Source organism: Grammomys surdaster, unplaced genomic scaffold, assembly GCF_004785775.1.
Source record: "Grammomys surdaster isolate TR1022 unplaced genomic scaffold, NIH_TR_1.0 234, whole genome shotgun sequence".
NCBI lineage: Eukaryota > Metazoa > Chordata > Mammalia > Rodentia > Muridae > Grammomys > Grammomys surdaster.
Genome location: NW_021604679.1, coordinates 3,215,016 through 3,240,737, shown reverse-complemented (window position 1 = coordinate 3,240,737; position 25,722 = coordinate 3,215,016). Strand labels below are relative to the sequence as shown.

The following is a 25,722-nucleotide window of genomic DNA, read 5'->3' as shown; positions in this document are numbered from 1 at the left end:
GAAGGTTTTCTGGCCCACTCAAACTTCCCACTTTCTAAGCGTGGCAGCCCCCGCCCTTCCTGGCAATTTTTTCTCACCAGCCTACTCCCTGCTGGAGTCTTCCAAAAGGATCCCTACATTCGCCCGCTACCCTGTGCACCGCCCTCCTCAGCACGTCACCGAGAGGGCGTGTCCAGATGGAGCTCCGCCTCCCGCCGCGCGCAGGCGCGGGGCCCTCAAACCCTGGCTAGATCTCCGGAGCTTCCCGGCTACTTGCCGGAAGCTCGGCCCAGCGCCTGGAAGGGAGCCGCCCGGGCGGGAACGGACGCGGCCTGGTCCGCGCGGGTGAGCGTGCGCCGCCCTAGCAGCTCGGGCTCCAGCTCCCGCTTCCGTGCCCCGTACCTGCGCGCTAGACTGCGCTATATCGGCTGCGGGCTATATCGCGCCGCTCGCAAGGGTCCTTACGACGTGCGCGCGCCTGGAGCGCGGTCCCGCGGGCGGATGGGGCGGGCGGGAATGCGCGGGATGCGGGCGTTGCCTAGAGCAGGACTGGGTTGTAGGCTCTCTGCCGCCCCGAGCGCCCACCCCTTCCCGCTCCTCAGAAACTCTAGGCGGTTTAGGTGCCATGTTTTTTGTTTTTTAATAGAAAATGGAAGCTAGCGATTTCTTAACTTTTGTTTTGTTTTTGAGAAAATTAAGTATATTTCATAGCCCCAAAATGTTAAAACATTCTTTCACCAATCACTAATTTGTTCTCCAGAGCAAGAATACTTGGTTTCTAACACTTAGGAATTGTTATTTGAATAAATAAACTTAATTCCTAGGTGGCCGAATTCTTCATCTGCCTCTGTGTGTGTGTGTGTGTGTGTGTGTGTGTGTATCAGTGTTTTCCTTTGGAATGTGGAACTCAGGCCCTCACGTGCTAGCAAAGCACTCTACCACTGAAGTACATTCCCAATCATACACATATGTCGATATGCATGTATTTATTATGCTACCTGATATGTATATCATGTAAAAGATAATACAGACACATACACACACATTTAGGGTTTCAGTGACCTACTTTCGCAGATTGTGAAAGTTAGCAAAAACAGTCACAGAGAATGAGCACTCTTACGTATATAAATATAACTGCATTTTCCCGTTTGAGCTGTTTTGATTTTTTAAGATTCTTAATAGTGAAGTATCTTCTTTTGTGAAAAATGCAATTGAAGGATATGCCGTAGAATTTCTATAACATCTGCTCCATGAAAGTACAAATGATCTGTCAACAGAAATAGGTGTAGCGTGTAGCAAGGTTGTGGGGGAACTGTAGGCAGTGTTTCACATTCCCGTGTCTGAGGAAAAAGGCTGAACCGCTTCCCCCAAAGGAAACTGATAAGTGGAGGAAGTTTGGCTTAACTTGGATATGATGTCTTCACTATCGCCCTGAGTAAAATTCTCTGACACAACATCGTGTGGGGCTAACGTGAGCTTAATTGAGGGTAAAATGTATTTATTTCATGGTGCAATTTCCTCAACAGAATGTTGAAGAATGTTTGTTCCAAGATCTTTGAAAATCAAGAGGAGTTCTAATGATGACCTCAAAAGCTGTGAAGCTAAAAAAAGTAAGCCCGAAGCAGGAAGCCTTCAGCTGGAGGGAGACAAAGATACTCCGGTCCACTCATCAGTTACTAAGGAAGCTGTCACAGCGGACAGGCCCGGCAGTGCATCAAGCACTTCCATTCCTTCTTGCCAGTTAGTTGAGGCTTGTTCCGAAGAACCTGATCAGGATGTGAAGGGCAGTCACACATCTGAAGAGCCGGTAAAGTCGTTTTCCAAAACCCAGCGGTGGCCGGAGCCTGGAGAGCCTGTCTGTGTTGTCTGCGGTCGTTACGGAGAGTATATCTGTGACAAGACCGATGAAGACGTGTGTAGCTTGGAGTGCAAAGCAAAACATCTGCTGCAAGTTAGGGAAGAGGAAGGATCGTTAAAACTCAGCAGCCCACAGAGAGCTGCTTCGGAGCCAGAGTCCCCGCTGGATGCCTTTTATGTCTACAAAGAGCACCCCTTTATTGTGACCCTCAGGGAGGACCAGATTGAAACCCTTAAACAGCAGCTAGGAATCTCAGTTCAAGGACAAGACATTGCCAGGCCCATTATTGACTTCGAGCACTGTGGCTTCCCTGAGACCTTAAATCAGAACTTGAAGAAGTCAGGCTATGAGGTGCCAACTCCCGTCCAGATGCAGATGATTCCCGTGGGGCTTCTGGGAAGAGACATTCTGGCCAGCGCAGATACTGGCTCGGGGAAAACAGCTGCTTTTCTCCTACCTGTTATTATCCGAGCTTTATCTGAGGTAATTTACCGATCTGATGTGTATTCCTCTGGGAAACAGAGGAAGTATTTACTAAGTTTCATTGTATGTACCTGATATATCTGCAAGCCGCTGCTTAGCGTTTGTGAATTAAGTCACTAAAGTGCCGATGGTTTTGCTTTGTTTCATATGTGAAAACATTATTTCAAAGAATGGTTTTTTTTATTGTTGAACCAAAGATCTCTTCCTGGAAGGTCTAAAAATTAATTTCCTTACAAGACATTTTATTTTTAGCAGCTTTTCTATAAAGGAACAAAGTTTTGATCTGCAGGAATACCCCTGTTTGCCAGATGGATGAGCTGCATTTTATGTCCGCTAAGCCTCTTGGGGTTTGGAGAAACTGGAATTGCATATTAAAGTTATAATGCAGTTGCAACATATTAAAATATATTCTCTTTTAAAAAGTATTTATTTAGTTAGTTGTATGAATGCTCTATTTGCATATATGCCTGCATGACAGAAGAGGGCATCAGATCCCATTACAGATGGCTGTGAGCCACCATGTGTTTGCTGAGAATTGATCTCAGGACCTCTGGAAGAGCAGTCAGTGCCCTTAACCGCTGAGCCATCTCTCCAGCCCCTAAAGTATATTCTTAAGTATAACCTGTGGTTCATCTTTAATTAGTACTGCTGGGCCTGATGGCCCAGGCCTATAATCCCAGCCCTCCAGAAGCTTCGGCAGGAGGACCAGGCTGTAGACAGCCTAGGCCATACATAGTAAGATCCCCGTCTTGAGTAAAACAAAATGAGAAATAGTGAAAAAAGCGTTTTCACACACAATTTCACAAATACTGAATGTTTATTTCCCTAGTACATGCCAAGCGTCATCATCTGAAATGGTTTGGAACCAGAAGGATTTCAGATTTGGGAGTTTTTCTAATTTTAGAATATTTTCATAGATGTTACTGGCTGAGCATCCCTAAGTTAGAAATCTAAAATACAAAGTACTCCAGAATCTGAATCTCTTTTTTAAAAAATTATAATTTCATTTACGTGTATGGGCGTTTTCCTGCATATATGTCAGTGTACCACATGTGTGCTTGTATCCTTGGAGGCCAGAACAGGATACTGGATCTCTCAGAACTGGAGCTGTAGGAGGGTGAGCTGTCATGTGGGTGCTGGGAATGAAACCTGGGTCCTCTGCAAGAGAAGCCAGTGCTCTTCCCTACAGCCATCCCTACAGCCCCCAAGACCTGAGACTTTTGAACTCCTTGTTGGTGCTCAGAAGTCTTGGTAAAGACTTAAGGGCGTTCTGGCTTCAAACTTCTCAGTTGAGGATGCCCAACCTGTCCTGGTGAGCCTGTGGGCTATGCATGTGGCAAGAAGAGTGAGGAGCGTAGGGAGAGAGGAGAAGAAGGAACAGTGGAGGAAATGGTACTGGAGTAGTGAGGGGAATGTACTGGAAGGCACAGCTCACACACAAGGTGATTAAACAGAGCTAAGGGAGAAGGTAGGATGTGGACGCCTTGCATGCATCCACAATGAACTTCAGTCCTTTAGCCAAAGAAAGATGCAAATGCGTGAGAGCAGAGGGGAGAATTGAGGTACCAAAGTGCCAGGCTTTGGTGGGTGTTCTCGGTCACCAGGGGATTCCACCTTTTAAGAGGATTGCTAGATATTTGAGCACACCTTTCCCTCCTTGCCTACTGCGTACGCCCTCCTCACTTCTGATCTTCAGCTGAACATCTAAGGTGAGTAAGAAATGGGTTCACGTTCTGATCATTTTTGGATGAAAAATCTGCATGGGGTGAGCCGAAGGCTCCTGACTGGGGCTGATGGTGCCGCTGTGAAGGGCATAGTTCATGTCAGCAGAAATCAATTGTCGGGGTTTCTAAGTTGTTTTCCCCCTCTTTTCAGGATAAAACTCCATCTGCTCTCATCCTCACACCAACAAGAGAATTGGCCATTCAGATAGAGAGGCAGGCCAAGGAGCTGATGAGTGGTCTGCCTCGCATGAAGACCGTGCTTCTCGTCGGGGGCTTACCTTTACCCCCACAGCTCTATCGCTTACGCCAGCATGTTAAGGTGAGCACCTGCTTGGGAGAAGGCCTTTGAAGGTTTTGTAAGCAACAGAGGAGTGTGCGTGCGCGCGCTCACACACACACACACACACACACACGCATATGTTCTTGAAGATGTAATCTTAATTAGCTTTACTGGCTTTTGCCTACTAAGTCTTTTTTTTTTCCCCAAAGTTAATTTTATAGCCATGTCTGGTAATTCATGTCTGTAATCCCAGCAGTGGAGATTGAAGCAGCACTGTTACTGAGAGTTTATAATCAGCCTGGGCTACAGAATGAGTTCTAGGCCAGATTGTGCTATAGAGCGAGGGTTTGTCTCTAAAAAAAAAAAAAGCAAGCAAACAAAAACAAAACAACAACAAAACCAAAACCTAAAAACGAAAGGTTCATTTTATGTAGAAAAAGAATAGAATACAGTTTACTGTATGCCTGCTGTATGCTAAGCTCTGTCGGGCATTCTCCTGCATTCATCTCCTGTAACCATATTTGCCCTGGATGGAGGTTTGCATATCCTGTCTTCCATGGCTGAGAAGGCAGATCTCAGAAGCTGGGGTTTATATCAGTGTTCAGTTAGTAAATAATAATTGCCCAAACTAGAACCTCCCTTTAACCAGCTCTGCTACCTCTTTGCTGTACAGTGTGTACTCTGTGGTTTCTGATACATGAAAGCAGTGTGTCTAATTGTGGCTTTGTCACTTGTTAGCAGTGTCATCGACACTTTGCTTAGTGAGCCCCAGTTTTCTTGAGTTAAAATGGTGGTACACGCTTTTCAGTTCAGCTTAAGAGAAGGTTGGCACAGGGGCCAACCAGGAAAGGTAGACTATAGCCCAGGTGCTGCTATTGGCCCCAGGGTCCCCTGCTATTTATTACCTTTTTAGTTTCTGGGGTGGCTGGCAGGCAGGTTACCAAGTTGCAAGGGAGGAGTTGAGATGCCAGGGAGCACTGTGTAAAGAAGAGACAACAGATACTTACCAACAGGGATGAGAACACTGCAGTATGTAAAAACCCTCTGTTGATACCTATCTTATTACAATAAATCTCATCAGATGTGTTTGGCAGATTTAAAATATGTATAATACACTTGTAAGATATTGCCGATTGGGGCTGGAGAGATGGCTCAGTCCTTAAGAGCACTGACTGCACTTCCAGAGGTCCTGAGTTCAAATCCCAGCAACCACATGGTGACTCACAAACATCTGTAATGAGATCTGATGCCCTCTTCTGGTGTGTCTGAAGACAGCAACAGTGTATTCATATATAATAAATAAATAAATATTTAAAAAAAAAAAAAAAAAAGATATTGCCGATTGGTAATTAGTGGGGAATTGGATCATTGATTTTCACTGTAGACCTCCACTATATAAAACAGAGAGAAGTAATATTTTACTAGTGAAAAATTATAAGTTCAGTAGTATATATTTATAAGGTAAACCATTAAAATATTTTATGAACATTGAATTAGGTTAGTAGAGCTTATTAGAGTCCTATAAGCATTTGACCTATTTTGACTGCACAGCACTGGAACATTATTGTATGATGCATGTAGACACATAGGGACAATTTTAACTACCCTTGAATAGCTATCCTTGGAGTTCATTCTTCTTCTCTGGGGTTTTCAAGGCAAGTTCGTGTATGCTTGCTGGCCTCCAACTTCAGATCATCCGCCCCAGGCCTCTGGGTGCTGAGCTTGGTCCATCTAGCTGGCTCCATTTTCATTCTTAGAAAAAATAATTAATACACTGGTGATAATCTCCAGATTTCAGTATTCAGATATCTAAGTGACTGGATACATACAGTATTTACATACATTAAAAAAAAACTTCAGCTTGAACAAAAGAAGCCAGTACAGTATAAGAAACTTTTTTTCTCCTGGGTTTCATGGAAGTAAGTTTTATAGGACTGCGTAAGGGTATTCTGGGTCATGGCTGGGCAGTTGCCTAGAACCCCGAGACTCTGCGTGAGAACCTGCAGGAGTTTGGCACGACCCCGGAACCCAGGGTCCTGAAAAGCAGTCTAGTCTCCATAGAAATACATTGTTCAATCACGTAGGCTATTACAGCCCCTCCCAAAGTGCACAGGTAGAGGGTGTGACTAGAGGCCTCAGGCCCTAAGGATTTACATACTAATGAAGGCCAGAGGGTGGAGCAAATTAAGCATGCCTCCCCAGATCTTCCCCCTTTCTCCCTCCCTATATAACTTGGAACCAAGGACTTCCTCGTGTCATTGGGGCCTGCCGCTGCCAAAACCTCCAGGCCTCACCGCAGCGTGGAAACCCACGGGGACTCCACAGCTGCGGCCGCTTTATTTTCCCCCCACAAAGTTTCTGACTTGATGTGCCATCACTCCTATATACTTCAGAATGTGAATCCTACAACCAAGGACATTATTGCACATGTCCACAATGCAATTCTAGATTCAGGAAGTTAACACTGACATATTAGTTTAGGTCAGAAATTAATATGTCATCTGCACTTTGGGGCCCACTCACATTTCAATACTTCTCCACCTCCTCATACACACTCGATCCTAACCCTGACACCCTAGCACAGGAATCCAGTTGAAGCTGGATGAAGTGGCAACACTTTAATTCTAGCACTATGGCTTCTGAGGCACAAAGATTGAAAGCTAAGGCCATCCTGGGCTATATAGTGTAAAAACCTAGCTCAAAAAGTAGACACCGAAAAAATAAATAGGTACATGAGGATCATTTATTGTATTTGGATGGTGTTGGGATTGTTAGTGTGGTCAGCCTGGCAAGCTCCTGGGTCGTCTGAGAGATGGGCCTTTAGGCATGTCTCCAGGGGATCGCCTTGATTATATTAACTACTATGGAAGACCCACCTTAACTGTAGTTTGACCATTCCCTGGGCAGGCGATCCTAGATCATATAAAATCTCAAAAGTTGAGCACTAGTGTGTGGTTACCTCTGTCTGCTTTCTGATTGTGAGCGTGGTGTGAGCAGTTGCTCCAAGTCCTCTGCTGCTGCTGCTGCTGCTGCTGGTGTTGCTAGAACTCTAATCAGAGGCCTGGGGAAAGGTTGAGAAAGTCCACACTGTCTACTGTCCTCCACAGAGCAGATACATCTTAGGTCTCCTCGTCACTAAGAACCTGCTCTAAGTTCTCACCACTTGACTTCCCTGCCAGTATTGGACTGTACCCTTGAATTGAGACCCAGAACCCACCCTTTCTCCCTTAAGCTGTTTTGCTGGGGTATTTTATTACAGCAACAGGTAAAGAGAGTAAGACAGCACATCTCTGCCTTCTTCAGTCTGTGGTGGCTCTTCAGTCTTTTTCATGATTTGGACACGTCTAAGATGTACAGTCGTCTTGTTGTTGTTGTTGCTGTGATTTTTTGTCCTTTTAGATTTTTAAAACACGTGTATGAGTGTTTTGGCTGTGTGTATGTATATGCACCATGAGCGTGTCCAGTGCAGAGGACCTGGAGTTGTGAGCCACCATGTGTGTGCTGCAAACAGCACGTGCTCCTAACCACTGGGCCATCCTTTCATTCTGTTTTTTATTTTGAAACTTTTGTATGTATACAGTGTGTATGTGTGATACGTGTGCACATGTGTATGCAGGTGTGTACTCCTGTGCACTTGTAGAGACTAGAGGAGAACACTGGCTGTCCTGCTCTGTCACACTGGGAGTTCTTCCCTTAGATAGCCTTTCTTCCTGAAGCTAGAGTTGCACAGTGCTGGGACCACAGGTACACAGGCAGCCATAGCCAACTTCTGTGGGTGCTGAGGACGGGAACTCAGGTCCTCATGCTTACACAGCACATGCTGTTGCCTGCAGAGCCAGCTTCCCCCTTCCCTACAAGCCCTGTTCCAGTTCTCTCTCCCTCTTGGTCTCAGACTTATGCCAATACTCTTGAGTCAGCATTGGAGTGCTACAGTTTCCGGTGTGCTCCCCGATGCTCAGATTTCAAACCGTTTTAAAGAGAAGTACCACCTTACCCTTTTCATTGCATCCCAGCTGGCGGCTGACTTTTACTATTTCCTCCTTGAGGTGCTGGGGTGGAGCTCCTGTCTCCTGCATGCTAGGAAGCACTCCACCAGCCAGCTCTACCTCTGCCCTGCTGAGTGCTAACTTGTCTTTTAACTATAACGTTTATTTTTTCCCTTTTGTGTTTAGTAAATATTTTGGGAGAAGTACTTTGAGATACACAAATGTCTTGTGTTCATAGTGTGGAATCAGGAATTCCTGTTTTATTTAAGACTGTAGACTTGTATTGTGATTTGGTTTGACCCTGATTTGACCAGTAGTAGAGCTGGTTTCCCTGGCTTTAGATACGATCTCCATTATCTCTGAGTACTTATTATCTACTCACGGAGGTCTCTGTTTGCCTGTTAGTTTCCCTGGCCAGTGCTGGATGTCACATGTCACAGTGACACTTATTTTATCTGTCTCTTCCTATAGACTACAGATTGTCTGAGAGCAGAAACTGTATATGACCTATCCATTGCGGTACTTTATATAGTATATAGAATATACTAGGTACTCAGTAAAAATAGAATAAAAGGCCAGGTGTGTACACCTGCAATACAACATTTAGAAGGTAGAGGCAGGAGGATTGCAAGTTCAGGGCAAGCCTGGGATACATAGTAAGACCCCTTCTCAAAAGAAAAAAGAGAGAAAACCAACAAAGATTGAATAAATGAATAAATATTATCTAATTTTAAATTCATCTCTTTCTTTTATTCAGGTTATCATAGCAACCCCTGGACGACTTCTGGATATAATTAAACAGAGCTCTGTATCACTGGGTGGCATAAAAATCGTCGTGGTAGATGAAGTAAGTAGTAATGTTTAAAGAACATTAGTCAGGAGGTGAGGTGATGGCTGTACAGGTGTGACCTGAGCTCAGCCCAAGTCTGGGCACAGAGCTACATGTCTGAAACCACAGTGCTAGGAGGGCAGCAGGACCCCTGCAGCTCACTGGCCAACAAGTATAGCCGGTCAGCTGGTCAGTGAGCTGAGTGCAGTTAAAGACCGTCTCAAAATACAAGGCGGGTGGCTGGGTGGGTAAGGGTATTGCCATTCAAGCTTGACCATTAAGTTCAGATCTCTAGAGCCCTTGTAAAAGCCAGCTGCACTAGCAGCAATAACTGACAGAGACAATGCCTCAAATGAGGTGGAAGGCGAGGACCTAGCCCCGAGGTTGTCCTCTGACCTCCACACATGTGTCCTTACACACAGCCACACACATACATAGAAAAATCAGTGTGTAAGATGAAGTGGAAAGTGACGTAGAAAGATGCTCACTGTCGACCTCTGACCTTCACATGCATATGGACGCACTCATCTGTGCACTTCCTTGTAAGCACACATACACTATACACACAGACTAAAAAACAGCCACGTGGTTTTGTATAATTTATTTAGAAGTGTATTGTAGCCATGTAATATCAGTGTTTATTCAGAACATTTTCTCTGAATGAAAAAAATAAAGATCCAGGATTGTGCAAAAATGTACTCTCCTGGGTCTTAAGCTGCTGTCTGTGTCCTCTGCAGCTAAGCTAAGGCATGATTCGCTCAGTTAAACTGAAGCTATCTTTTCCTAGTGAAGAACGCCCAAGTTCAGTGGGTCCTGTAATCTCCAAGGCAAGGTTGTGGGCTTTGTTGCATTTTGTTTGACTTTGCAGTCCCGGGAATTGACCCTTGGAGCCTCTGCATAATATGCAAACTTGCAACCCCTGAGCTACCTCTCAGTCTCACAATGCTTTATACTTCCTGACATTTAAAATAGTCAATGGCAATGATGAGAATTATTTACAGGAACTAAAGAAGTAGCTAATAGTAGTTATTTGATTGGTATTTGAGTGATAGTTCTTTTTTTCTGCGTGAGCATTGGTATAGTAGTTGTGAAACTTTTGTTATTATTGTTAATATATCAGAGAGGCTATATTTACATATGTATATATTGTTTATATTAGAGACAATATTTTACAGCTCTGAAGTATAAAATAAAGCAAGTGTATTATTTTATTATATATGTGTACACACACACATATGTGTGTGTGTTTATTTATTTACTTACTGTGCATATGTGTCCTGGACACAAGGATGGCATATGTGCAGTTCTCATGCTTGTCTGCATGATGTTATGTGGTACAGTCAATGTAATAATAATGATGACGATATAATAATGATATAGGTCTGTGTGTGTGTGTGTGTGTGTGTGTGTGTGTGTGTTTACTTACTGTGTATATGTGCTCATGTACTGGTCATGCGTGAGTGCAAACGTTAGAGGACACCTTGTGGACGCTGGTTCTGTCCTCCACATGTAGGTTCCAGGGATCAAACTCAGGTTTTCAAGATTGACAACAAGCACCTTTACCACTGAGCCAGCTTGTCTGCCCTATGTTTTTTCATTTAATTTTTATTTTTATTTTATTGTTGTTGTTGTTGTTACTATTACTGCTGTGTATGTGCATGTGTGTACATGCTACCTGCGTGAGTATGTGCACAGGAGCATACATTCCATGACACCTGTGTGAAAGTCAGAGGACAACTTTTAGAATTTGATTCCTTCCTTCCATCATGGGGTCCAGGGATTGAACTCAGATCACCAGGCTTTGCTGCAAGTGCCTGTACCCTGAGCCATCCTGCAGGCCTGTACCATCATCATGGTCATCGTGACCGTCATCACCACCACATAGACTGTACCACATAACATCATGCAGACAAGCATGAGAACTAAGCCATGCTTGCATCCAGGGCACATTTTCCTTCGTGTTCTCCAGCAGCAGTGACAGCAGAGGTTTGGTGGTAAAGGTGTGATTCAGGGCTCTGACCACTGATCACCTGGTGTGCCTTTGTCCCAGTAAACAGCAAGGGAACACCCTCAGGTATGTAGAGATGATATATCCCAGACTCTTAAGGCCAGGGTTTGAACTTTTTTTAAAATTTAATTTATTAATTATTCTTTTTTTTTTTTACTTATTCACTTTATATCCCCCTCTGTGCCCCCCTCCCAGTCACCCTCTCCCACAAACCTTCTCACATCCCACCTCCCCTTCTCCTCTGAGTGGGTGGGTCCCCCTGGGTATTCCCCCTAACCTGGCACTTCAAGTCTCTGCAGGGCTTGGTGCTTCCTCTCCCACTGAGGCCAGACAAGGCAAACCAACTACTGGGAACATATCCTAGTACAGGGAACAACTTTTAGGACAGCTGTCCCCCCACTTTCCAGTTGTTCAGGACTCAGATGAATGTCAAGCTGCATATCTGCTATGTGTGTGTAGGGAGGCCTAGGTCCAGCCCATGTATGTTCTTTGGCTGGTGGTTCAGACTCTGAGAACTCCAAGGGTCCAGGTTGGTTGACTTTGTTGGTCTTCCTGTGGAGTTCCTATCTCCTTCAGGGCCCGCAATCCTTCCTCCTATTCTTCCATGAGAGTCTCCAAGCCCCATCCACTGTTTGGCTGTGGTGTCTGTATCTGTCTGGGCTAGCTGCTGGGAGAACTTGGGCAAGCTGTTTAATCTTACAGAGCAGGAGTGAAGATGAGCAATGTTGGTCAATGTCTTGTAGACTGATGTCCAAAAGAAATGAAAAATAATATAACCGAATCCTTTGAAATGCCTGCTGGGTCCGTGTGCCCCTGGATGGCTGTGGTGGAGTTCAGGGTTGCTGGGCCAGTGTGCTCCTGGATTGCTGTGGTGGAGCTCAGGGTGGACTCAGTCCACCTCTTTACAGCACTTTAATTTGTTTGCAGCAGGTGAGAGTTCTAGAACCTGTCTGCCATCATGGAACCTTATGATGCAAAAGAAGTATCCGCTTGTATGTGGCGTGTCGAAGCTCCTGCCCCTTGCTTCAGCATTTATGGGGTGTGCTTCCTCTGCAGCTCAGAAGGGAAATGACCTGGCAAACAACCATATTAGTTGTTTGTGCAGAAGTTAGCACAGGAATGCTGTCTATGTGCTGATTAACCAACTCCAGGTGTTTTAGATGGAATTGCAGAAATATTTTCATTGTGATTCAAACCTACACAATACTGAAATTTTGAGAAAAAAAAAGACATACACTTGAAATAAAGGCCAGAGCATTATACTGTCTACTGAGATACAGAAATACTCAAATAGGGACTGGCAAGGTGGCTCAGCAGGTGAAGGTACTTCCTGCCAAGCCAGATGACCTGAGTTCAGTCTCCAGAACCTACATGGTAGAAGGAAAGAACAAACTCCAACAAGTTGTTCTGTAACTTACAGATATCACACACAAACAAATAAACAACATTTTTACTTTAAAAAAAAAAGTACTTAGATAAATAGTGTAGTCCAATGATTGACAAAATTTTTCTTTAAAACAGCAGATGGGAGGCTGGAGAAGTGGCTCAGTGGCTACTCTCCCAGAGGATCCAGGTTCAATTCCCAGCACCTACATTGCTGCTCACAACAGTCTGTAACCCCAATTCCAAAGGATCTGATGACCTCTTCTGGCTTTGGGGGCCAGTAAGATCTTTTGAAACTAATCTGTACAACCGTAGCAGTATGGAAATAACCAGAGTGGTATGGTGGCATGTACCTCCACCTCTACCTATACCTTACTGTAGTACCAAAGGCAGGAGCATCATAAAGTCAAGATAGGCTATGTAGATAGCAAGACTGAGCCTCAAGAAAACCAAGATGGTAAAACAGAAACAGACAAAAACTCAGATGTGGGGCTAAGGACAGAGCTCAGTCAGTGAAGATGCTCGAGTCAGCCTGATCCCCTTGAACCTACCGTACTAAGTGTGGTAGTACACACTCAGTGTAATCTTAGAACTTGGGAGTGGAGACAGGCAAAACTCGGGCCAGCCAGTCTACCATGCTTGGCAAGCTTCAGGCCACTGGGAGATCCTGTCTTGAAAACCAGGGTGAATGGCACCCAAGGTGGACCTGTGGCCATCACACAGGCATACATGTCTATATGCATACAGGTCCATCTACATGAACACCACACACGAAAACATAGGTACATATGCCCATAAACCCAGCACTCAGCCAGAGAAGCGGAGGCAGAAGGATCTCAAGTTCAGGAGCAGCAGGAGCTATATAAGGAGACTCTGATTCAAAGCATCAAGGATTGAGGAAGGAGATACGACTCTATAGACAGGGGGATCTGCTGCTCTCTTAGAGGACCCAGATTTGATTCCCAGTGCCCACATAGGAGTTTTTAGCTGTCTATAACCAAGTCTCAGGAGATGTGACGTCTTCTAGTTTTTTCTGTGGGTACCAGGCATAAGTAAGTACCCATTCATACATTCAAACAAACACAGTACACATAGACTAAAAATGAATCTTTTTAAAAAAGGATTGTGAGTGTAATTGGATTGTAAAGTACTTTCCTAGCATTTGCAAGATGTTGGGTTCTATCTATTGCACCATTAAATAAATATTTTAGAAGACGAGAAAGATGACTGGATGTGACTGATTTCCACAAAACAGGTGAAGGTTGGAATTTGTCTTGAGAGCCATAGCTTGTCAATTAGAAGGGAAACTACTGTATAGTATGCTAATTGTCAAGAGCAATTAAGGTTGGGAGTAGAATTAAGAGAGTATTTTCACACTATTAAAAAGTTGTAATGGGATTTGAGCTGTTCCTCAGAAGATGGGGGAAAATGAAAAAAAAACAGAGGACAGATGTAATATTCCAAAGAAGAGATAAACAGTGAGAAAGCCAAAGTGAGTTGTGGAGGAGAAGGAAGGAGACCAACAAACTTGAGAAATTCTTCCTGAGCAGCCATAGGAAGTAGAGTTGGGTAGCTAGGGTGGAGTCAAATTATAGAGACCCTGAAGGGAGGCAGAAACTTCTGGATTTGATGTGGAGACAATGAGGCCTTCTAAATTACGAGTTGGGCACAACATGGTAAAAGTGGTGGTTTAGGGAGGCTATTCTCCTGCTCAGTACATGAGAAATTAAAGAGGAAGGACCCAGAGACCAGGCAGGCAGCCAGCAAACCAGCCAAGGAATGAATGGGTCAAGGGCAGGGTGGAGGCCCCAAGAGTAAAGGGTTAAATCTGAGAGTCACTGTAAAGTAATCATTTATGAGCCTTCGGATGATGGCGTATGGGGAAGAAGGCAGCTGGAGAGGTGACTCCAGAAATTACAGCTGTGCCTTTAGTTTTCGAAAGGGTAACTGAGTAAATGCGGGGTTCTGGTAATGTCTGAGTTCGGCCTTCCCGTGAACAGTAAATGAAGGGGAACATTTTTCTGTGTGTACAAGGAGTGCATTGGAGTCTGTGATGTCTGGTCCTCCAAGAGAAGGAAGGAAGAAGGAGGGAAGTGAGCAGAGAGGATGGAGCCGAGGGCCTGATGTGTGAAGCTGGCAGTTGAGGCAGCAGAGTGCCAGGAACTGAGAGTGAGACTGAGGCAGGTGGGTGACTCCGCTGCAAGAGGGGGGGCAGGACTCAGAATCCCTTGCATTTTTTAACCTCTGTTCCTGTCACCATCTGTGTCTCTTGTCAAGCCTTCCATTTGCCCTAGAATACTCCTACAACCTCATCCTGATCCTTCCTCTCTGCTTCAGATGAGGGACTTTGAAACTGTCCCCTGTCCCGCCAGATGGGGTATGGCCTCCCTTCCTTCTGCTCTGTTGGACAGGGTGCAGACTATGCTCTCTGTACTGCAAAGCTGGCTGCATCCCAGTGACGAAGCACGGTGCCCAACTTGGCCTCATGATAAAAACCACCTTGGGGAGCAGAAAGTATGTACCGGCCTGTAACCCCAGCACCTAGTAGGCTTGTGATGGAGGGTGGATTCAAAGCCACTTGGGCACTGGAGAGATGGCGCAGTAGTTAAGAGCACTTGCTATTCTTACAGAGGTCCTGGTTTTGGTTCTCAGCACTCACTTGGTGGCTCACAACCATTCCCAACTCCAGTTCTAAAGGATCCAACACCCTTTTCTTATGTCCACAGATACTAGGCAGGTACATGGAGTGCAGACCTGCATGCAGGCAGAATACTCATACACATAAAATAAATAAATTCAAACCCAGCCTGGGCTGCCTGGGAAACCATATCTCCAAATAAAAGGAAACAACAAGCAAGTTAACAAAACCATAGACCTGCCTGGTGTGCCCAGCGACTGTTGTCTAGACTGGCTGTCTCACTCGGATAGTCTGACTCAGCAGCCCGTGGATCTAGAAAAACTCAGTCCAGGTGGTTCCTAGATTTGAGAGGTCCGGGACACTGATGTTGTTTGTTACATAGTTAGGTCTTATTTAGTGCTTAAAGTTAAGGTTGCGCATGTGTTTATAAGACATCAGGGTTCCTTTCACTGGGGCTTTTGGCATGGCAGCTATTGGTTTAGCGGATGTGGTGGAAAGGGGTGCTTATGGGCTCTGCCCATGGAGCTGTGGCAAGTGTACCTACCCATGCAGTGTAGCAGGAACAAGCCGTGGGCTTCCTTAGATGGGAAACCAGGGGCTGTCTGGGAAGGTGATGTTTATGCTGAGATTTGGATGAAAATACTCCTGGCAGACAGATTGTAAGAGAGGACACCAACCCACATGAGTGGTAAAGTCTTGGTATGAAATTTGAAGAAATACTAACATTTGGACCACAGTCAGCATTTAAGCCATAAGTACCCCCAACGTTAATTTTTTTTAATTTAAAATACTTTTTTTATATAGGACATAACCATAGCTAGAAGGAAATAAAACTCTGAAAAACCAAAAGTGAACCCTAACAGCCATGGTGGCTCATGCCTATAAACCTAGCACTTGACAGCCAAGGTAGGAAGATCATGAGTTCAAGGTCACCCCAGCCTGCATATCAAGATATTGTCTCCAAAATCTAAGGCCAACAAATGTGGTTCAAAGCGGGACACTAGCGTGTGCAGAGACCTGAATTAAATTCTCAGCATTGAAAAGCAGAAGTGCAGTGAGCTCCCAGGCCCCATACACACGGCGGCTCTCTCAGCTTCTCCACGGCAGCAATCTAATGTTTCAGGGCTCTACTCTGTAGTTCAGTCTGGCCTTGAACTCAGTCCTGCCTTAGCCTCCTGAGTGCTAGGATCATAGTGTAAACTGTTCCCCCAGCGGAATTAATTTCTTGACTATATTGTTTATATTATATATAGTATTGTGTCATACAATGTTTATCTTCTTTGATCAATCATTTATTACCCAATAAAGAGCTTTCTGGTCATTTTTTCTAACTGTACAGTATTATATGTTCCCATAATTAAAAAGTGTTTTATTGATAAGTATGTAGGATATCTATTTTTATAGTTATTAGTAATAATAATAATAACAACAATCCATATCATTAAGTTATACAGTCTATAATTTTACATAACATTTTCCTGTTGGTCTTTTGACACTGTAATGTATTTTTTCGTGTTTTTAATTTTTTCTGTTCTTAATCACCCAGTCTTATCCTGAGTGGTTCTGGGTTTTAGGGTTGAGTAAACCTGACTGTAGAATGCCTTCCTTTCAGGCTGACACCATGTTGAAGATGGGCTTTCAGCAGCAAGTGCTTGACGTTTTGGAGCACACTCCTGGTGACTGTCAGACCATCTTGGTTTCTGCCACGATTCCAGATAGCATAGAACAGCTCTCAGACCAGCTTCTGCATAATCCTGTGAGAATTATCACCGGAGACAAGAACCTACCCTGCTCCAGCGTGAGGCAGATCATCCTGTGGGTAGAAGACCCAGCCAAAAAGAAGAAGTTATTTGAAATCCTAAATGTGAGTATTCAGGCCGTCCGCTATGTTTTGTCACATGTGTTTGCATTCCCACTGCTCCAGAGAGAGTGACACTTAAGGGGAGCCTGGGGGAGGTCTGGTGCAGACATTTAGTGGTAAATCCCTTTACCACGTCAGAATCCTGTAAGGACCAAATCAAAGTTTGCTTCTGATGTTTGTTTAAAGCAGGCTTTTACTATATATTCCTGGCTTGCCTGAAACCATATAGCCCATGACACCCTCTTGCCTCTGTCTACTCAGTATTGGGGTTAAAGGTATTTGCTACCAACCCCACTCAAAGTTTTATTTCTGAAACTATGCAGTATAGATGCCTAGTTGTTTGAGGGGATACATTTGTCTTCCTTTTGAGGTCTCTCCAGTTCATGGTGTGCCAGGTATGTATATATGTAAGTATGAAGATTAAGCCTCATGAGTTTGGCATAGTGACTCATTCCTGTAATCCCAGTATTTAGGAGGCTGAGGCAGAAGAATAGCCTTATATTTGGAACTAGCTAGAGCTACAAATTGAGCTCCAGTGAGCTTGGACTACACCCACCCTCTCTCTCTCTCTCTCTCTCTCTCTCTCTCTCTCTCTCTCTCTTTCTCTCTCTCTCTCTCTCTCTCACACACACACACACACACACACACACACACACACACACAAACACACTCATAATTCCTCAATATTTTAACTTTCAAAAATTACATACTTTTTTTTCAAAGTGTTTCTTGGGTGTTCTATCCTTGAGACTCTTTGAACTAATTTAAGCAAACCTGTTAGAGTGGCCAATATAAGCCAGCAGTTACTTACAAATATGGTATTAAATTAAGTTCAAGACAGCTTGTACTGACTAACAAGGAGCGTTAAGAATTATGTAATGGGTCTTAAAATTTTTAAATATATTTGTAATATTAATGATGAAAAATGAGACGAGAAGGCATCCTTAAATGAGAATATTAGTTTTAAAGAATATGCTTTTATTATAAGGTTGTATTAAGATTAAAGATAATTATCATTTCCTTTTAGCAGTATTTGTAAACTGTTCAATAATTAGCTCATGCTAATGGTTTCAGAGACATTTTCCACATAAATTATGCCCTATGAGTAATTTAATTTCTTGTTTCATTTTTCAGGATCAGAAGCTCTTTAAGCCTCCAGTGTTAGTATTCGTGGACTGCAAACTCGGCGCAGATCTGTTGAGCGAGGCGGTGCAGAAGATCACAGGACTGAACAGCACATCCATCCACTCCGAGAAGTCTCAAGTGGAAAGGAGGGACATCCTGAAGGTGGACTCTTAGTGTTCTGTGCTCTCTGCCTTCCAATTCTATCTTATGGCATTTTCAAGAGATGGCCTGTCACCAGCTGGTTAGGTATAAAACAGACCCTTTCAGTGACAGGGAACCCAAGGATAACAGTGACTGTAAATTTCATTATTCCCCCTGCTTAGACTTGTGTATGTGGGGACAGTAAGCCTACTCTGTAGAGGGTGTGTGCTGAATGGATAGCTAGTCACAGACTTCCCTTTCGGAAACCAGGTCAGTGTAGTCTCGGGAAGAGCAGAAGCTTGCCGTAAGAAGAAATTTGCTTGAGTAAATTAGTAAATTCCATGGTGGTTAGGGAGAACCTAGGCTACATTCATGTTTCAAAAGTAAAACTGCTATTTATTGAAAGGCTGTTGCAGCAAAATACTGAGGTCATTAAAAAAAAGAAGGAGCAGCAGCCAGAATTACACAATGCCATATAAAATAAGTTCTAGATTGTTTATTTTTTTTTTTAAGACAGGTATCATTATGTACCTGTCTAGGCCATCTAGGAGCTGGCCTAGAACTCTATCTAGACTGGGCTGGCCTCTGTCTCCCAAGTGCTGGGATTATAGGTGTGCACCACCACGCCTGAATAATGAACTTTTTTTTCTTTATTGAAAAGGGATTACTGGAAGGAGAATATGAGGTCGTGGTGAGCACGGGGGTCCTGGGCCGAGGCCTAGACTTGGTCAACGTCAAGCTGGTTGTGAATTTTGATATGCCTTCAAGCATGGATGAGTATGTTCACCAGGTAAGGGGTGTCTCCATCTTGCTGGCTCGTTGTCGAATCTGATTAAATACGTTCTTGTCCAGGTAAGAAAACAGTTTTAAAAAGCAGAACATAAAACTTTACATATTTTTAGTCTTAAAAAAATATATACATATACATATACATACATATATATATATATATATATACACATATCTATACAAGCATATATACACATATACACATGTACACACACACACACACACACACACACACACATGGTAGCTCACAGCCATCTATAACTGTAGTCTCAGCCATCTATAACTCTAGTCTCAGGGTCTATGATGCCCTCTTTTACTTCCTCAGGTACCAGGCACACAAGTATACCCTCCTCTGGCTCTGCTGGCACAAGGCCTGCACAGGGGGCACAGATAGAGGCAAAATACTCATACACATAAATTAGAAATAAATTAAATATTTAAAAACCATTCAAGGCACTAAATCATTGGTTGATTTTTGCTTCTTTTTCTTTTATTCCCTTCAGTGAGCCCACTGGTAATTTTTATATTTAAAAAAAAAAAAGCTGTTTTAAAAGCCGGCTTTGGGTTGCCGTATGTGGCCAGAGTAAAGGTGATATTTTAAATGCTTGTTGTTTTAGGAATCATGTCTTCTCTTCACATTCTTGCTTGTCCTAGCTTTCACCTTTTAAAGTTTCATTTGTCTCCTTTGCTGCCAAGAGTGACAATGCCCCTCTTTCTGGCAGAAACAGAGCCTTGCTTGGTGTGCTGTTATCTCACAACCTGCTCCCTGTCTTCCTTCTCCGGCATCGCTTACACACCTCAAGTGCAGCCTTTCTCTGATGCTCTTGGGCTCGCCTCCCAATGCCATGGTGACTTACGTTTTCAGTGTCTGCACTGTGTGGCTGCTTTGAGTTTTACTTAGACTTAATCGGGAATTAAATATCGTGCAGGAGGTAATTGTTGGAACAGATGAAATGTTTCCTTGCAAGCATTTCATAATTTTAGGTAGAAATTTTTCTGAAATGTTACAATATTGAGACACTTCTTTGTCTCTTAGAATATGCTGATTATAGTTGTTTAACCTTCCATCCCAGGCTGACTCTGTGGCTTCCATCACTAAACAGTTATGACTTTTGGGCTCGGTAAAAATGTAAGGTTTCTTCACTCTGTTCAGATGACTCTGGAGCTGGCTGGTTTTTTTTGTTCTGTGCCTGTGCCTTAGATTGTTTCAGTTCTTATATCCACTGGAACTAGTGTTACAAGTAACAAAAGGCATACAATGAGAAGTAAGCCTTCTTTTTTTTGTTTTGAGACAAAGTCTCTGTGCGTGGTGGTCCTGTCTGTCTCAGAACTCATAGAGATCTGCCTGCTTCTGCCTCCCAAGTGCTGGGATTCAAGGCCTGCACCACCGGGCCTGGCAGTGAGCCTTCTTTACCATTTGGTTCTACCTTTGAATTTTGTCAGATAATAGTTATACATACACATGCACATAGGTACCCGTATTTATATATCAGTACATGTAAGCGAGACCACATCATACCTACTGTTCCGCCCCTTGCTTTATGAATTATATCTCAGTTGTCTCTTCCCATCAGCGTGCATAATAGATACCGATTAGTACTGTTCATAGTAGAGAGGGATACTCTGTGGCCAGGCTCTTCAGTGATCTCACTAACTTACCTGGTTTGCCCTGTTGTAACTGCTGCAAGATGTTACATTGTATGTACTGAGTCAACAAATCCTTTATTGGTTGTTATGTCTCTAATGTTTTATTATTAAAGAGTGTTGTAGTACCTGTTGAGTACTTATCTTTTTATGGGTGTTACTATACAATAAGTTCCTCTGGCCATGAGCACGGTGGTCAGGCCAGTAGTTGCAGCTACGAGAGAGGCTGAATCAGGATTATTTGAATCTAGAACTTTGTGGATAGCCTGAGCAATATAGCAAGATCCTATGTTAAAATACATGGAGTGGAACTGCAAAGCCAAAGATAGTTTAGTAGAAATCTCTATGTGTCTGGTTTCTATTTTCAATGGTAGAAAGTTCCTGGGAAAAGAAATTTGATATTAGATAGCATCAGCTTCAGCTACCTTAGAATTCAGAAAATATTGGAGATTGTCTTCATTTTATACTGGGTATTAAACCCAAGGCTGTGTGTGTGCTGGGCAGACACTGAACTACTAAGCAACATACTCGGCCCCTTTTTAAATTTTGAGATTGTGTCTTTCCAGGTTGAACAGGCTAACCCTGAATTTGTGGTGCTCTTGCTGCATCGGGATTACAGATGTGCATGCCTGCTGCCTGCTGCAGCTCGTTACTGCATCATAAAGTAGCAATAGCTACAGGTCACATACTGTACGACTCACTCTCTTATTGCTCTTGTTGTTTTGAGTTATTTTAGATTTGGGGTTTTGTTGTTGTTGTTGTTTTTTGTGGTGGGGGTTTCCCGTGTACTCCTGGCTGTCCTGGAACTCACTCTGTAGACCAGGCTGGCTTCAAACTCAGAAATCCGCCTGCCTCTGCCTCTTAAATGCTGGGATTAAAGGCGTGCACCACCACCTTTTGGCTATAACTCAGTTCAAGTGAATTCAAACAATTAAATATTTTAATATATTCATACAGTTGTACAAACATAACTACAGTCAGTTTTAGGAAAATGTTACCACCCTAAAAAAGATGGCTTGTATCATCAGCAGTCATTCCTTGTTCCAGATCAAACGCAAACTCCCTCATCCGCATAACTGCTCGAACTGTTCCCCTCATCCCGTAACCACTCGAACTCTGCTTTCTGCCTCTGTAGATTTGGCTCTTTTCATTTCGAATAAAAGAAAGCATGCCATGTGTGGCCTTCTATAACTTTCTTCTCTTACTTAGCATGTTTTTAATATTTACTCATTTTATAGTATGTCTATTTATATTTTGTTTGATTTTTTAAAATTTCCCAAAATATTTCATTTATGGTTTACCACCTCTGTGTACCTATTCACTAACTGTACGTTTTACTTTTGGGCTACTGCTTATATCCGTGGCCCTACTGTGAATACAGTATACAGATTCTTCTGTCCACACATTTTTATTCCTGGTGGCTAGTACCTAGGATCAGAATTGCTCATTTCCACAGTAACTCTGTTTAATATTCAAGAACTGCCAGACTGCTCTCTTATGCATTTCTTTAGCAATAAATGAGTTCCAGTTTCTCTGCATCTGCCAGCTGTCCTTATTCTCTGACTGACACATTTTGAAGTCCAGGTTTCTTGAGTTTGTGTATTTCATGCTGACCCTAATCCCTCAGTGTAGCTGAGGATAACCTTGAACTTCTGGGTTTTTTGTTGGACTTAGAAGCACACACTACTGTGCTTGGTGTGTGCCCTGCCAGGCCAGCACTTGGCTGCAGTCTAAGGCATCCCCTTGATTCTGGCCTCCCTTAATAAGAACGAGTGGTATTTCGTTCCAGCTTTGGTTTGCCTTTCCTTGGTGGTGAATGGAGCCTCAGCCTTTCATGTACTTCCTGGCTGTTTGAGTGCCCTCTTTGGTAAGGTTCGCATCCTTTGTCCAGGTTTTAAATTAGATTATCTTTATTATTAAGCCTTAAATACTTTTGTGCATATTCTAAAAGAATGTATTTTATCAAATACATGATTTGTGAACAGTTTCTCTTTTGTGAGTTGCAGCTATTTTTTATATTAATTATCTTATTAGAACAATCAGCAATATAATTAAGCAAATCAGATAAAGCTAAAAGCGGAAACAAACCACAGCATTTGCTTCTTTGCTTGCTATCCCATTTCCTAGAGGCCTTCAGCTCTTGTAACTTGTTTAAAGTTTGTCTTTTAAAACTGTACAACTCCCCTGTATATTGGTAGGGACCATTAGGTCACTTCACTGTTTGCTTCCTTTTTTTTTTTAACTTTTTTATGACATGGTCTCTCTGTGTAGCTCTGGCTGTCCTGGGACTCCCTATGTAGACCAGGCTGGCAGGCTGGCCTCAAACTCACAGAGATCTGCCTGCCTCTGCCTCCCGAGTGCTGGGATTAAAGGTGTGCCACCACACCTGGCTCACTTAAACATTTCTAAGTTTCGACTTTTGATTTTACATTTCAATTGATGAGCAGAAGTTAGCCACGGCTCTGTTTCCCTTCTTCTGAAAGCTTTCTCAGAATATTTTCATTTTGTACTTAGAAACAAGTAGAATTTGTGCTTGCTATGGATTTCCATATTTGAATCACAAATTTGTGTCCATTTAATTCTGCCAAACTGAGAACTCTGTAAAATGGCTTAACACATAAATGGCTCTAACATTTCAAGGCACAAAGGTTAGAACAAATAGTGTGCTTGTGCTGTTTCATTAAAAATAAGATAGCAAGAAATGCATATGTTGGCATCAGCCCTCTAATTGATCTCACTAATATACTAATATATCCAACACACAATTCAGAGAACACCATTAGGATTGCACACACATACACACATGCACACACGCACACATACATACACACTGTGAACACACATATACATTCTGACCAAAGAAAAAAGGAAAGAAACCCTATATGAATAAATGTTACGCTGTATAAATGCATCTAATGACAATCTTCATTTTTCTTGAAGTGAATGAGACTTGAAAATGTCTTTTTGCGTTTTGTTTGTTTTTCCAGGTTGGCAGAGTTGGGAGGCTTGGTCAAAACGGCACTGCAATCACGTTCATCAACAACAACTCTAAAAGACTCTTCTGGGATGTTGCCAAGAGAGTGAAGCCCACAGGATCCATTCTCCCGCCACAACTATTAAATTCCCCTTACCTTCATGAGCAGAAGAGAAAGGAACAGCAGAAAGACAGACAGACACAGAGCAGCCTGGTCACGGGGGCCAACCTCATGGACATTATTAGGAAACACGAGAAGAGCAGCTCACAGAAATGACCTGTACTGCCGCCTCCCGCAGGCTTAGGCATTATCATCAAAATTTCTAATAACTACTGATGATTGAGTCAATAAACTTGGACAAGGAACAGAAGAATCTTTAAGATATTTTTAAATTTAATAAAATTTACACAGCAATATTGTATTTATTTCAGATCACAATCCTTGTATTTTAAAAACAAAATCAGAAGGAGAATTGCTACAGAACTGCAGTTTGTCTCCTCGGGCATCACTTCCCATTGTTTAAATAGGCAGTACCCAGAGCTGCATCAGAGCCAGGACTCACCTAGCGGGTCTCGCTCCATCCAGTGGGTCCTGCCCAGCCAGCAGCACTTCTGCACCAGAGTTATTGCTGAATGCTTAGGAAGAGAGGGAATGGTGGCAATCGTGAAAACAATAGCAACAACAAAACACTCCAAGGCACATTGGAAAGAAGCACAAAATGTTCAGCTTTCTTCCCAATTGTTTCCCCTTGGCTTGCTTAGCAGCTTTTAAAACACACTTTCCTTCCGAACAGTTCCACTTTCACATGTGTGTGCCTCTGAGGGCCATTGTCATTTAAACACTACAGAAGGAAGCTGGATGCCAACCTCTGTGCATCTGTACTTTTATTTCAATAAAAACTGGCACGTTTATTAGGGAGATTTAGTAGTATGTAAAACAAGTGTCGACACTGAGCTTGAGAGCTAAGACATCTTCCCTGAGGCTAGGTAGGGAGAGGTCACAGACGTGAGTGCCCCCTGCATCCCTTGGGCTTTGCGTGCATGTGTATATGCCCATGCGTGCATGTGTATATGCCCGTGATGTGAAGGAACAAGGGAGGCCAAGTGCTGTAGCAAATGCACTGCAAGGCTGAACTCCAGACTCTGCACAGAATATGAACTAAGTGCTAATTGTTTCTGGACAGCAGGACAGTTGTTTGCTTGTTTGTTTGTTTTAAACTAGATTCAAAGTGGTTTTATAAGTGAAAATGAGATAGCCAATAAAAAGCTGGCTTTGTGGAGCAACCATTCCAGGAGAGTCAGGTGTGGTGGCTCATTCATGCCTGCAATCCCAGCATTTGACAGCCACAGGCAGGAGGATAACAGCCGGTTTGAAGCCTACTTGGCCTACAAAGTGAGACTCTCAAAAACCAAAGAAAGCAACAGCAAATGATGAGAATATATTTAAACAAAAATAAATACCACAAAGCAGTGATACAACCTCACTGGCTATTTAAGTCCAGTTGGCTTCTGTCCCATTGTTGTGCTCAAAATGCCTCTCAGCTCTCTGCTGACCTCATAGGACCATGTCCCGCTGATACCGGTTTAAGATTAGTACTTTATTGTGTTGGGTTTGCAAGACATAGGTGGGTGGTAGAGTGAAGGGGGAAAAGAACTCACGGCCCTTGGTGAGAACTGAGCTGACTGCTTGCACCCCCTGGGGGGGGGTCTCACTGTTGATGCTTTTCCCCTCCACCTCCTTCTCACTGTGAGACCTTCAAGCTCTTCCTGCTCCGAACCTCAAATGTTGGCAGGGTCCGTTTCCTATTCTTCCACATCTTCTGCTCTGGTTTTTACTCCACCATCTGGAGGTGTCACAGTGCTGCAGTTCTTTGTTGGATAGACCAGAACATTAAACTTCAAAAATAAAACTGGCCAGAGTGTTGTATGTTCCCCAATTAAAGACAATTCTTTGACAATTTCACACACACACAAACACACACACACACACACACACACACACACACACACACACACACAC

The 25,722-nt window shown here is 43.3% G+C and overlaps 1 protein-coding gene across 1 annotated transcript; it reads left to right on the top strand.

Annotated features, from left to right (window-relative positions):
* Nucleotides 1-172: 172 nt before the first annotated feature.
* Nucleotides 173-24,124, top strand: Ddx59 (DEAD-box helicase 59). Its single transcript, XM_028773795.1, has 8 exons — nt 173-324; nt 1,506-2,320; nt 4,196-4,363; nt 9,068-9,157; nt 16,781-17,032; nt 18,164-18,316; nt 18,957-19,085; nt 23,716-24,124. Exons 2-8 carry the CDS (start codon nt 1,517-1,519, stop codon nt 23,977-23,979), a joined length of 1,860 nt encoding a protein of 619 aa, XP_028629628.1. The 5' UTR covers nt 173-324; nt 1,506-1,516; the 3' UTR covers nt 23,980-24,124.
* Nucleotides 24,125-25,722: the final 1,598 nt, after the last annotated feature.

Coding starts and splice junctions, on each gene's coding strand:
- Ddx59 (XM_028773795.1), top strand. CDS start 1,517: ATGTTTGTTCCAAGATCTTTGAAAATCAAGAGGAGTTCTAATGATGAC. Junction 2,321..4,195: donor TTATCCGAGCTTTATCTGAG/GTAATTTACCGA, acceptor CCCTCTTTTCAG/GATAAAACTCCATCTGCTCT. Junction 19,086..23,715: donor TGGATGAGTATGTTCACCAG/GTAAGGGGTGTC, acceptor TTGTTTTTCCAG/GTTGGCAGAGTTGGGAGGCT.